This window comes from Bos grunniens, chromosome 10 (genome assembly GCF_055505025.1).
Source record: "Bos grunniens cultivar Pamir isolate PY7600 chromosome 10, Bosgru_T2T1.0, whole genome shotgun sequence".
Classification (NCBI taxonomy): Eukaryota; Metazoa; Chordata; class Mammalia; order Artiodactyla; family Bovidae; genus Bos; species Bos grunniens.
In genome coordinates, this window is record NC_141174.1 from 56,984,311 (window position 1) to 56,996,497 (window position 12,187).

The 12,187-nt window shown below is 40.7% G+C and overlaps 1 protein-coding gene across 11 annotated transcripts in view; it reads left to right on the forward strand.

The window, feature by feature from the left end:
* Positions 1-12,187, forward strand: part of USP3 (ubiquitin specific peptidase 3) — a 137,893-nt gene that overhangs the window by 122,133 nt on the left and 3,573 nt on the right. For all 11 annotated transcript variants that reach the window (XM_086321438.1, XM_086321431.1, XM_086321429.1 and 8 more), the window contains 3 exons: positions 6,947-7,065; positions 8,268-8,381; positions 8,517-8,584. In XM_086321438.1, the coding sequence (XP_086177564.1) occupies positions 6,947-7,065; positions 8,268-8,381; positions 8,517-8,584 (301 nt within the window). The remainder of the gene's footprint in view (positions 1-6,946; positions 7,066-8,267; positions 8,382-8,516; positions 8,585-12,187) is intronic.

Genomic DNA, 12,187 nt, shown 5'->3' on the forward strand with positions numbered 1-12,187 from the left:
AAACCGAAGGAAAGCTAGGGTAGGCATCAGACGAAATGGATTTTAGAACAAAGACTGCAATAAGAGACAAAGATGGGTGTTATATAATGATAAAGGGGTCAGCCCAACAAGAGGATGTGACATTTGTAAATACTTAGGCACCCAACGCAGGAGCACATGTCTATATAATACAACTATTAACAGACTTAAAGTGAGAAACAGCAATACAATAAATAGCGGGGACTTTAATGCCCCAATTATTTCAGTGCATAGACCATCCAGACAAAAAATCCATAAGGAAACACTGGCTTTAGATGATACATTAGATCACATAAATGTAACAGACAGACATACAACATTCCATACAGAAGCAACAGAATACACATTCTTAAGGGCGTAAGGAATATTCCCCAGGTAAATCACATTTTTGGCCATAGGACAAGTTTTTTTTTTTTTTTTTTTTTTGGGCCACATCACATGGCTCGTGGGATCTTAATTCTGGACCAGGGATCAAACTGGGTCCTCAGAAGTGAAAGTGTGACTTCCTCACCACTGGACCACTAGGAAGTTCACCAAACAAGTCTTAATAAATTTAATAATGCTGGAATGCTATCAAACATCTTTCACACCCATGATGGTATGAAAATAGAAGTCAACTACAAGAAGAAAATTGGAAAAGTGACAGATGCGAAGATGAAAACCACTTGCTGCTGAACAACTGGTAGGTCAAAGAAGAAATCAAAAGAGAAATCAAACAATACTTTCAGAGAAATGAAAAAGGAAATACAACACACCAAATTCATAGGATGCAGCAAAGGCAGTTCTAAGAGGGAATGTACATGTATGCTTAGCCATGTCTGACTCTTTGTGACCCTATGGACTGTAGCCTGTCAGGCTTCTGTGTCCATAGGATTTCCCAGGCAAGAATCCTGGAGTGGGTTGCTGTTTCCTTCTCCGGGGGATTTTCCCAACCCAGGGATCAAACCCATGTCTCCTATGTCTCCTGCACTGGTAGGCAGATTCTCTACCACTGCTCCATCTGAAAAGCTCGTTAAGGGGGAAGCTCATAGTAATAAATACCTACCCTCAAGAAACAAGAAAAAATTTGAATAACATAGCTTTATACCTCAAGGGACTAGAAAAAGAACAAAAAATGAAATCCAGAGTTACTAGAAGGAAGGAAATAACAAAGATCAGAGCAAAAATAAATGAAATAGAGACAAAAAAGACAATAGAAAAGATCAGTAAAACTAAATGCTGATTCTTTGAAAAGACAAACTAAAGCACCAAACCTTTAGCTGTGATTTACCAAGCAAAAAAGACCGAGGACTGGGAATTCCCGGGCAGTCCAGTGGTTAGGACTCTGTGCTTCTACTACAGGGGGCATGGGCTCAGTATCTGGCTAGGGAACTAAGATTCTGCATGCCATGTGGAGCGATCAAGTAAATAATTAAATAAAAGGCATATTAAAACCAATTTTTAAAAAGAGGACTCGAATAGATAAAAATCAGAAATGAAAGAGGAGACATTACAACCAATACCACAGATATACAAAGGATGATAAGGGACCACAATGAACAATTACATGACAACAAATTGTACAATACAGATGAAATGGATAAATTCCTAGAAATATAAAGCCTACCAAGACTGAATTATGAAGAAACAGAAATCTCAACAGACCAATTACTAGTAAGGAAACTGAATCAGTAATCAAAGCCTCCCAACAAAGAGCATCCAGGACCAGACAGCTTCACAGGTGAATTCAACTAAACATTCAAAGAATACAATCCTTCTCAAACTCTTCCAATAAACAGGAGACAAAGGAACATTTCCAAACTCATTTTACAAAGTCAGCTTTACCTGATAACAAAACCACACAAGGACACAAGAAAAGAACATTAGAGCCCAATACCCCTGATGAACAAAAACACAGAAAACCTCACAAGATACTAGGATACATGATTCAACAATACATTGAAAGTATCATATACCATGATCATGTAGGATTTATTTCAGGGATGCAAAGTGATATACCACATTTACAAAATGAAGGATAAAAATCATATGATCATTTCTATAGATGAAATTAAAAATTGAGAAAATTCAACATCCACTTTTGGTAAAAACTGTTAAAGTGGGTGTAGAGGGACTATTCCTCAACATAATCAAGGTCATATATATCAGGTCTGGTTTTCCCAGGTGGCACTAGTGGTAAAGAACCCTCCTGCCAGTGCAGGAGATAGAAGAGACATGGGTGTGATCCCTGGGTTGGGACGACGCCCTGGAGGAGGGCATTGGCAACCCACTCCAGTATTCTTAACTGGAGAATCCCCATGGACAGAGGAGCCTGGAGAGCTACAGAGAATCCCCTTGGACAGAGGAGCCTGGCGGGCTACAGTTCATAGGGTCACAGAGAGTCGGACATGACTGAAGTGGCGTAGCATGCATGCACACATGCCAGGCCCACAGCCAACATCATACTCAGTGGTGCAAAGCTGAAATCACTTCTTCTAAGATGAGGAACAAGGTAAGCATGTTCCCTTACACCACTTTTGTTCAATACAGTATTGGGAGACCTAGCCATAGCAGTTAGGCAAGAAAGAAAGGGCATCCAGATCAGAAAGGAAGATGCAAAACTGCCACTGTTTGCAGATGACATGTTATATGTATAGAAAATCCCAATGACTCCATAAAAACCAAAACCTGTTAGAATAAAGCAAATTCAGTAAGTTGTAGGATACAAAATCAATATACAAAAATCTGTTGCATTTCCATAATATGTTAATATTGAACTCTCAGAAATTAAGAAAACAATCCCAGGGCTTCCCTGGTGGCTCACTGGTACAGACTCCACCTGCCATTGCAGGAGACTGGGGTTCGATCCCTGATCTGGGAAGATCCCACATGCTGCAAAGCAAGTAAGCCCAGGAGCCAAAACTACTGAAGCCTGTGTGCCTCAGAGCGCCTGTTCCACAAGAGAAGCCACCGCAAATGAGAAGCCCATGCACTAGTCCCTGCTCGCTGCAACTAGAGAAAGTCCACGTGTGGCAGTGAAGACCCAGCACAGCCAAAAATAAATAAATAAAATCTTCTTTTAAAAAGAAAGCAATCCCATTTACAATTGCATCAAATGGAATAAAATACTTAGAAATAAATCCAACCAAGGATGTAAAAGACATGTACTTGGAAAACTATAAGACATTAGTAAAAGAAATTGAAGATGACACTAACAAATGGAAAGACATACTGTGCTCACAGACAGGAAGAATCAGTGGTTAAAATGGCCATACTACCCAAGGCAATCTGTAGAGTCAATGCGATTCCTATAAAAATAACAGTAGCACCATTCACAGAACTAGAACAAATAATTCTAAGATTTGTGTGGAGCCACAAACAACCCCAAATAGCCAAAGCACTCTTGAGCGAAAAGAAAAAGCTGGAAGTATTATGCTCCCTGACTTCAAATTATAATTCAAAGCTATGGTCATCAAAACAGTATAGTATTCACACAAAAACAGACGTACAGATCAATGGAACAGAATAGAGAACCCAGAAATAAATCATGTATACATGGGTCAGTTAATATATGACAACAGAGACAAGAATACACAATGGAGAAAGGACGGTCTCTTCAATAATGGTGTTTGGAAAACTGGACAGCCATATGTAAAAGAATGAAACTGGACCACTAACTTACACACCAATTAATTCAAAATGGATTAAAGAATTGAACATTAAGACCTGAACCCTAAAATCCCTGGAAGAAAACATATGCAGTCAGTTCCTTGACAGCAGTCTTGGTGATGATTTTTTGGATCTGACTGCAAAAGCAAAGGCAACAAAACGAAAAACACGCGGGACCACATTAAAATAAAAAGCTTCTGTAAAGCAAAGGAAATCATCAACAAAATGAAAAGGCAGCCTACTGAATTTGCATCATGTATCTGATAAGGAGTTAATATCTAAAATATATTTTAAAAATTTTGCACAACTCTATAGCAGGAAAAAAAAACCTGATTATAGTCAACCCTTGAACAATGAGGGGGTTAGTTCACGTGTAATTTATAGGCAGCCCTTCATATACACAGTTCTGCTTTATGGGTTCAACCAGCCACAGACCGTATAGTATTGTAGCTGCTAAGTCACTTCAGTGGTGTCCGACTCTGTGTGACCCCATAGATGGTAGCCCACCAGGCTCCCCCGTCCCTGGGGTTGTCCAGGCAAGAACACTGGAGTGGGTTGCCATTTCCTTCTCCAGTGCATGAAAGTGAAAAGTGAAAGTGAAGTCGCAGCAACCCCATGGACCGCAGCTTTCCAGGCTCCTCCGTCCATGGAATTTTCGAGGCAAGAGTACTGGAGTGGGGGGCATTTGCTACTAAAAAGTATCTGCATATAAGTGGAGTCAGCTGTAAGAAATGAGCAGATCTGAATGGACATTTTCCCAAAGACAAACAGAGGGCCAACAGGTATATGAATACGTGCTCAACATCATTAATGATCAGGGAGATAAAAATCAAGACCACAGTGAAATACCACCTCACACCTGTAAGAGTGGCAGTCATCAAGAAGACAGCAACTAACAAGTGTTGAGGAGGGTGTGAGAAAGGGAGCACTCACTCACTGTTAGTGGGATTGTAAACTGGTGTTGCCACTACAGAAAACAGAATGGAGGCTCCTCAGAAAATTTCAAACAGAACTACCATATGATCTAGCAGCTCCACTGCTGGGTGGCTGTCCAAAGAAAACAAAAGCACTAATTTCAAAAGATAGATGCGCCTTCATGTTCATTGCAGCAGCATTTACAATAGCCAAGATAGTGTCCAGTGATGGATGAATGGGTAAAGACAATGTGATAACACACACTCTCTCATACTCACTCACATGTACAATGGAATATAATTCAGTCATGAAAAAGAAATCTTGTCATTTGGGACAACATGGATGGATCTTGAGGGTACCATGCTACGTGAAGTAAGTCAGAGAAAAACAAATGCCATATGACCTCACTTCAGTTCAGTTCAGTCGCTCAGTCATGTCCGACTCTTTGCGACCCCATAAACTGCAGCACACCAGGCCTCCCTGTCCATCATCAACTCCCGGAGTTCACTCAAACTCACGTCCATCGAGTCAGTGATGCCATCCAGCCATCTCATTCTCTGTCGTCCCCTTCTCCTCCTGCCCCCAATCCCTGTCTTTTCCAATGAGTCATGACCTCACTTAACAGAATTTAAAAAACAAAAATAAGTTCATATATAAGGATAACAGATTGGTGGGTGCCAGGATCCAGGGGGTGGGGTCGGTAAAATAGGTAAAGGAAGTCAAAAAGTACGATTTTGCACTTGTAAGTCACGGGGATGTAATGAATAGCATGCTAACTACAGTTAATACTTTATTGCATATTTGGAAGTCACTAAGAGTAAGTCTTATAAGCTGTCCTCAGAAGAAACAAATTTGTAACTTATGGTGACTAATGGTAACTAGATTTATTGTGATCATTTCACAATATATATAAATACTGAAGCATTATATTATACACTTGAAACCAATGTTATGTTATGGTTTTTAAAAGTATGCTTAAAAAAAAAAAAGTACATGGGCCTTCTGGACCCGTGTTGGTCTGTGTAGAATCTGGCCCACTCATAAACCCTGCTAGACTTTGCCCCACTAACTTCCCTGAAGGGGCTCTTCCTTATAGTCTCTCTAATGCCAAGGTTGACTATGACCTGAAGACTCTTGAGTACAATGTTGCCTTTCCTTATATGCTGTTTGTGCTTGTGACCCAACCAACTTCTCAAACCAAGCCTCATACTGTTTTAAAGATGCATAAGGGCATTATATCTGATCTAAAAAGACAAGCCAAGAAATGACTGAACAAAAGTCAGGATAGTGAGTACTTCTGGGGTGGTGAGGGAGCTGATTGGGAAAAGGCACCTAGGAAGCTCTGAACAGGGCTGGCCACCCCCTCCACAACTCTAGGGGATGCCATTCACATCAACTCTGGCTCCTCGAGTACTAGATAGTCCATATCCTTAGCAGAGTGGTGGATACAAAGGCATTCCTATTTTTCTCTAAAAAAAATAGTATATCAATTCTCACAGAACAATGCATTCATTTTATATGGACTTCTGAATATATTACTAATTGTGCCAGGATTCGGCAAACTTTTTCTATAAAGGGCCAGATGGTAATTATTTTAGGCTTTTCAGCAAATAGTCTGTGTCACAGCTGCTCGGGTCTGCTGCTGTAGTGTAAAAACAGCCAGAGAGTATATAAATGAGTAGGTGTGATTATATTCCAGGCTTTATTTACAGAATCAGGTGGCTGGATTTGGCCTGGGGCCAAAGTTTACTAAACCCCAGATGACACAGTTAAATGTTTGAAAGGAAAAAATACACCTATGGTCCATCTCACAGGATTTTGAGTAGAGTGTGAAACAAAGGATTCACTGGTGATATTGTAGGAAGGTCAATGATGAAGCCTTTTGTAATTTATTTTTGAATAAATTCTGACTCAAACATTTGATCTAAATTTGACTTTTTTATGAACTTGGGGTTCTGTCCTTTGTTATATAAGACATTGAGAGAACACTGCTGTTTGAACCTTGATTTCATTAGGGAACCACTTCTGTCAGAATTATTCAGATTAATTCTTTTACTAATAATAGTAAACCCAACTACAATAATATCATCTGTCATGAACTGATCATCACCAGATGTTAGACATGATGCCAGGCACATTATACATGTTACTTCTCTTCCTCACAGCAGTTCTTCAATGTAGACTTTTTTGAGGGTCTCTATTTTGCAAGAGAAAAGCTGACTCTTCTAAGGTCACATAGCTAATAAAGCTGAGATCTGAACCTGAATTGTTCACTTTCAAAGTTCATAGTCTTTTTTTTCCTACAGTACACTTCCTCTATAAAAAGCATCCTCCTTTAATGCTGCCAAAATCAATTTTGGTTTAGATTGTCTTCGCAGTTTTACTGACTTAGAAGAACTTGATGAGACAGAGTTATATATGTGCCACAAGTGCAAGAAGAAACAGAAGTCCACTAAAAAGTTTTGGATTCAGAAACTACCCAAGGTAAGTGTTGCATTTCAAGTTATAATGCAGTTTTGAGGGGGAAAATGCTTATGATTGGTTGGAAGACAAATTATTTTTCTAACTTTATACTTAAATAATCTGTTCTGCATTGGTCTCTAGGGTTTTCAATAAAACTAAGCCCTTTATGAATTCCTAAGTAAATATGTCCTGATCACTATTTACAGAGCGCGACGGGTAGGGTTTCCCCACCACACCACCCATGCAGTTCTGTGACACCATAGGTGTCCTACATACAATTCAACTCCATCCTGACACTACTTACTCAGAGAGAGCTTCGGATTCCACACGGTAAAGGAGCTCAGTCCCACAAGATTGCCCTCCACATCAGACACCATCACAAGCCCAGGCTGTTACTTTGGGCTTAGGCTTCTGAAGGGACAAATTACAAACTGAGGGTCCCTGTGACTCCTTGCTTGGACTGCAGACATCCGTCACATGTCCCCATTGTCACTCCTGCTTGTGACCGGCTAGGTGGAAATCAGAGGTCCCCATGACCCTTCTACCTTCTTGGGTTCCATTAATTTGCTACAGCAGCTCACAGAACCCAGGAAACCTGTCTGCTCACCAGATTATCAATTCATGACAAAGGATGTTAAAGGATACAAATCAACAACCAGATGAAGAGATAGAAAGGGCAAAGTCCTGAACAAAGGAGTTTCTGTCCTCATGGAATTTGGGGCCTTGCATGGTGGCACGTGGAAGAGCTCTGGTTCCCCAACCTGGAAGCGCTCCAAACCTTGTCCTTTGGGCTTCATTACACAGACACGACTGATTAAATCACTGGCCATTGCTGATCGTTCAGCCTCCAATCCCTCTCCCTTTTGTGGGTCAGGGAGGTAGGACTGAAAGTTTTAACTCAATTTCTTGATTGGTTCTCTTGGCAACAAGCCCCCATACCTCACTAACATAACAAAAGATAACTCTGTGTGTTCTCTTCACTGAGGAAATTTCAAGGCTTTTAGGATCTTGTGTCAGGAAAGGAGACAAAACTAAACACATTATTATAAATCACAGTATCATAAAAAGGTATTCATGGAAGAAACCAATATCAAAATCAAAAGAAAAACTGATGGACTGCCTAAAATAGTATCTAAGAGATATTAGTACCATCAAGTAGTTAATTTTGATTGAAAGGTAAATTAACTGCTTGTTTACAATTTTTGTCTTTATCTCTCATCCAGGTGCTATGCTTACATTTGAAAAGATTTCATTGGACAGCATATTTAAGAAACAAAGTTGATACATATGTAGAATTTCCCCTGCGAGGCCTAGACATGAAATGCTATTTACTAGAGGTAACGTAATTATATTTGTTAGTAAAATTAAATCTTCACAGAGAGAGGGTGGAGGTCATTGAGGTAGGGAGATGCTGATGTCATTGACCACTGCTCCTAACTCAGTCCTGATATACCTTCTCCCCTGATCTGTAGCCCGAGAACAGTGGCCCAGAGAACTGCCTGTACGACCTCGCTGCTGTGGTGGTGCACCATGGCTCTGGGTGAGTATGCCAGTGGGCTCTCTTGGGGTTGGGAATAGGGCAGTAAAGACCTATAATTTTGTACCACTCTCAGTAACTCTCTCCCAGCTCCGTCTACAACAGATTCAGATTCATTCACTAAAATGGACAGGAATGGTCAAATTTAATTCAGATGACTATTATATCTATTACTGTGGGCAAGAATCCCTTAGAATAAATGGAATAGTCAACAAGAGTCCAAGATGCAGTACTTGGGTGCAGTCTCAAAAATGACAGAATGATCTAGGTTTGTTTCCAAGGCAAACCATTCAAATCACAGTAATCCAAGTCTATGTCCCAACCACTAATGCTGGAAAAGATGAAGTTGAATGGTTCTACGAAGACATATAAGACCTTCTAGAACTAGCACCAAAAGAAGATGTCCTTTTCATCATAGGGGACTGGAATGCAAAAGTAGAAAGTCAAGAGATACCAGGAGTAACAGGTTTGGCTTTGGAGTACAAAATGAACCAGAGCAAAGGCTAACAGTTTTGTCAAGAGAATGCTCTGGTCATAGCAAACATCCTCTTCCAACAGCACAAGAGACGACTCTACACATGGACATCACCAGATGGTCAGTCCTGAAATCAGATTGATTATATTCTTTGCAGCTGAAGATAGAGAAGCTTTGAACAGTCAGCAAAAACAAGACTGAGAGCTGACTGTGGCTCAGATCATGAGTTTCTTATTGCATAATTCAGACTTAAACTGATGGAGAAGGCAATGGCACCCCACTCCAGTACTCTTGCCTGGAAAATCCCATGGATGGAGGAGCCTGGTTGGCTGCAGTCCATGGGGTTGCGAAGAGTCAGACACGACTGAGCGACTTCACTTTGACTTTTCACTTTCGTGCATTGGAGAAGGAAATGGCAACCCACTCCAGTGTTCTTGCCTGGAGAATCCCAGGGACGAGGGAGTCTGATGGGCTGCTGTCTATGGGGTCACACAGAGTCGGACACGACTGAAGTGACTTAGCGGCAGCAGCAGCAGCAGCAGCAGACTTAAACTGAAGTAAGTAGGGACAACTACTAGGCCATTCAGGTATGACCTAAATCAAATCCCTTGAAGTGGAAGTGACAAATAGATTCAAGGGATTAGATCCGGATGACAGAGTGCCTGAAGAACTATCATTGTACAGGAGGCAGTGATCAAAACTATCCCCAAGAAAAAGAAATGCAACAGGGCAAAATGTCTGTCTGAGGAGGCCTTACAGACAGCTGAGCAAAGAATAGAGGCAAAGGAGAAAGAGAAAGATATACCTGTCTGAATGCAGAGTTCCAAAGAGTAGCAAGGAGAGAGAAAAAAGCCTTCTTAAGTGAGCAATGCAAAGAAATAGAGGAGAACAATAGAATGGGAAAGACTAGAGATTTCTTCAAGAAAATTAGAGATACCAAGGGAACATTTCATGCAAAGATAGGCACAATAAAGGACAGAAACAGTATGGACCTATCAGAAGCAGAAGATACTAAGAACAGGTGGCAAGAATACACAGAATAACTGTACAAAAATGGTATCAATGACCCGGACAACCACAATGGTGTGATCACTCATCCAGAGCCAGGCATCCTAGAATGTGAAGTCAAGTGGGCCTTAGGAAGCATTACTAAGAACAAAGCTAGTGGAGATGATGGAATTCCAGCTGAGCTATTTCAAATCCTAAAAGATGATGCTCTGAAAGTGCTGCACTCAGTATGGCAGCAAATTTGGAAAACTCAGCAGTGGCCACAGGACTGGAAAATGTCAGTTTTCATTACAGTCCCAAAAAAGGGCAATGCCAAAGAATGCTCAAACTACCGCACAATTGTGCTCATTTCACATGGTAGGATAATGGGCTCAAAATCCTTCAAGCTAAGCTTCAACAATACATGAACCAAGACTATCCAGTTGTACAAGCTGGATTTGGAAAAGGCAGAAGAACCAAAGATCAAATTGACAGCATCTGTTGGATCATAGAGAAAGCATAAAGAGAATTCCAGAAAAATATTTACTACTGCTTCATTGACTATATTAAAGCCTTTGACTGTGTAGATCACAACAAACTGCGGAAAATTCTTAAAGAGATGGGAATACCAGACCACCTCACCTGCTTCCTGAGAAACCTGTATGCAGGTCAAGAAGCAACAGTTAGAACTGTACATGGAACAACTGACTGGTTCAGAATTGGGAGAGGAGTATGTCAGGGCTGGTATGTTGTCACCCTGTTTATTTAACTTGTATGCAGAGTACATCATGCAAAATGCTGGGCTGGATGAAGCACAGTCTGGAATCAAGATTGCCTGGAGACCCTGATGCTGGGAAAGATTGAGGGCAAAAGGAGAAGGGGGCAACAGATATGAGATGGTTGGATGGCATCACTGACTAATGGACATGAGTTTGAGCAAACTCCAGGGGATAGTGAAGGATAGGGAAGCCTGGCATGCTGTAGTTCATGGGGTTACAGAGAGTTGGACACAACTGAGTGACTGGTAAAACTTTCCTTCAGTCTTGGTGAGAAAGAGTATTCCTGAGATACGTTGCAAAGCATGAAGAGAAGGCACCCAAAAGCAAAATGGAGAAAGGTTCATTTGAGCCCAGCATTCACAACTAGTCTACTGTCCACAAAATCCTGAGTAGTCATTACTCCAAAAGACTGCTGATTTCCTTGGCCAATTGATACTTAAATGGAGGGAAACAGGTATTATTTAGAAGAAACTTCATGTTCTCTACTTTAAAGGTACATTTCTTATTTTGTTATATAACATTCTTGATTACTTTTTTCCCTTAAAAGCCTGTATTAGGGGTATTTTCTTTCCTTTTTCTGGTCTGCTTGAGGATGTTAGTTTTACCTTCAGACTTGGCAAGCCACTATCCATGTTGAAAATCCTCTTCACTCTGAACTTTTTGACATTGCTCTATTGACTTCACCATTCATAGTTACAAATGATAAGTCCATTACACGTCTGATTCTCATTTGCTTGTTTTTTCTTTGGACTAAAGAAATTACTTGAGATGTATTTGTTTGGTAGTTGACAGGGATACTCTTAGTCTGGTGTCTTCAGCTCATGAAATGTTGTAAGGGTTTTTCTAGCAGTTTGTGACGGTCTTTGTTCTGTCTACAGGCTTCCTCCTACCCAGGAGGACTGACTCTGGGGCTCCATGTGTGAGTGGGTGGGTCATGCTGAGAAAGAAAAGCCTTTGATGGTCAAAGTAGGAGAGAAAGTCCTGGAGGCAGATTTCTGTCCTGTGCTCAGGTTTCTTCTAAGACTGATGGGAAATCTGGTCCTAAGTTTTCCATGTTTCCATAGGCCTTGACCTCTGCTTGTTAGGCTCCTTTGATGCTTAGTTTCTCTGTTAATCCAGTGCCGTGTAAACACAGCTTTGTGTGTTCCAGAAAATCTTCAGCTTCTGGTCAGTCCATGGCACTCTTGCCTGTTTTCCAGTGTCACTATATTCCTTGTCATTTCGATGAGTTTCAAGAAGATAAACACGTGAGCTTAATCAACTGTCTTAAACTACATATCTCTAGAATTTATTCCATACTTATTAAAATTTATTGTCCTTCTAATATTTTATATGGTTGCACAGATTCTTGCATGACTTCTGTAG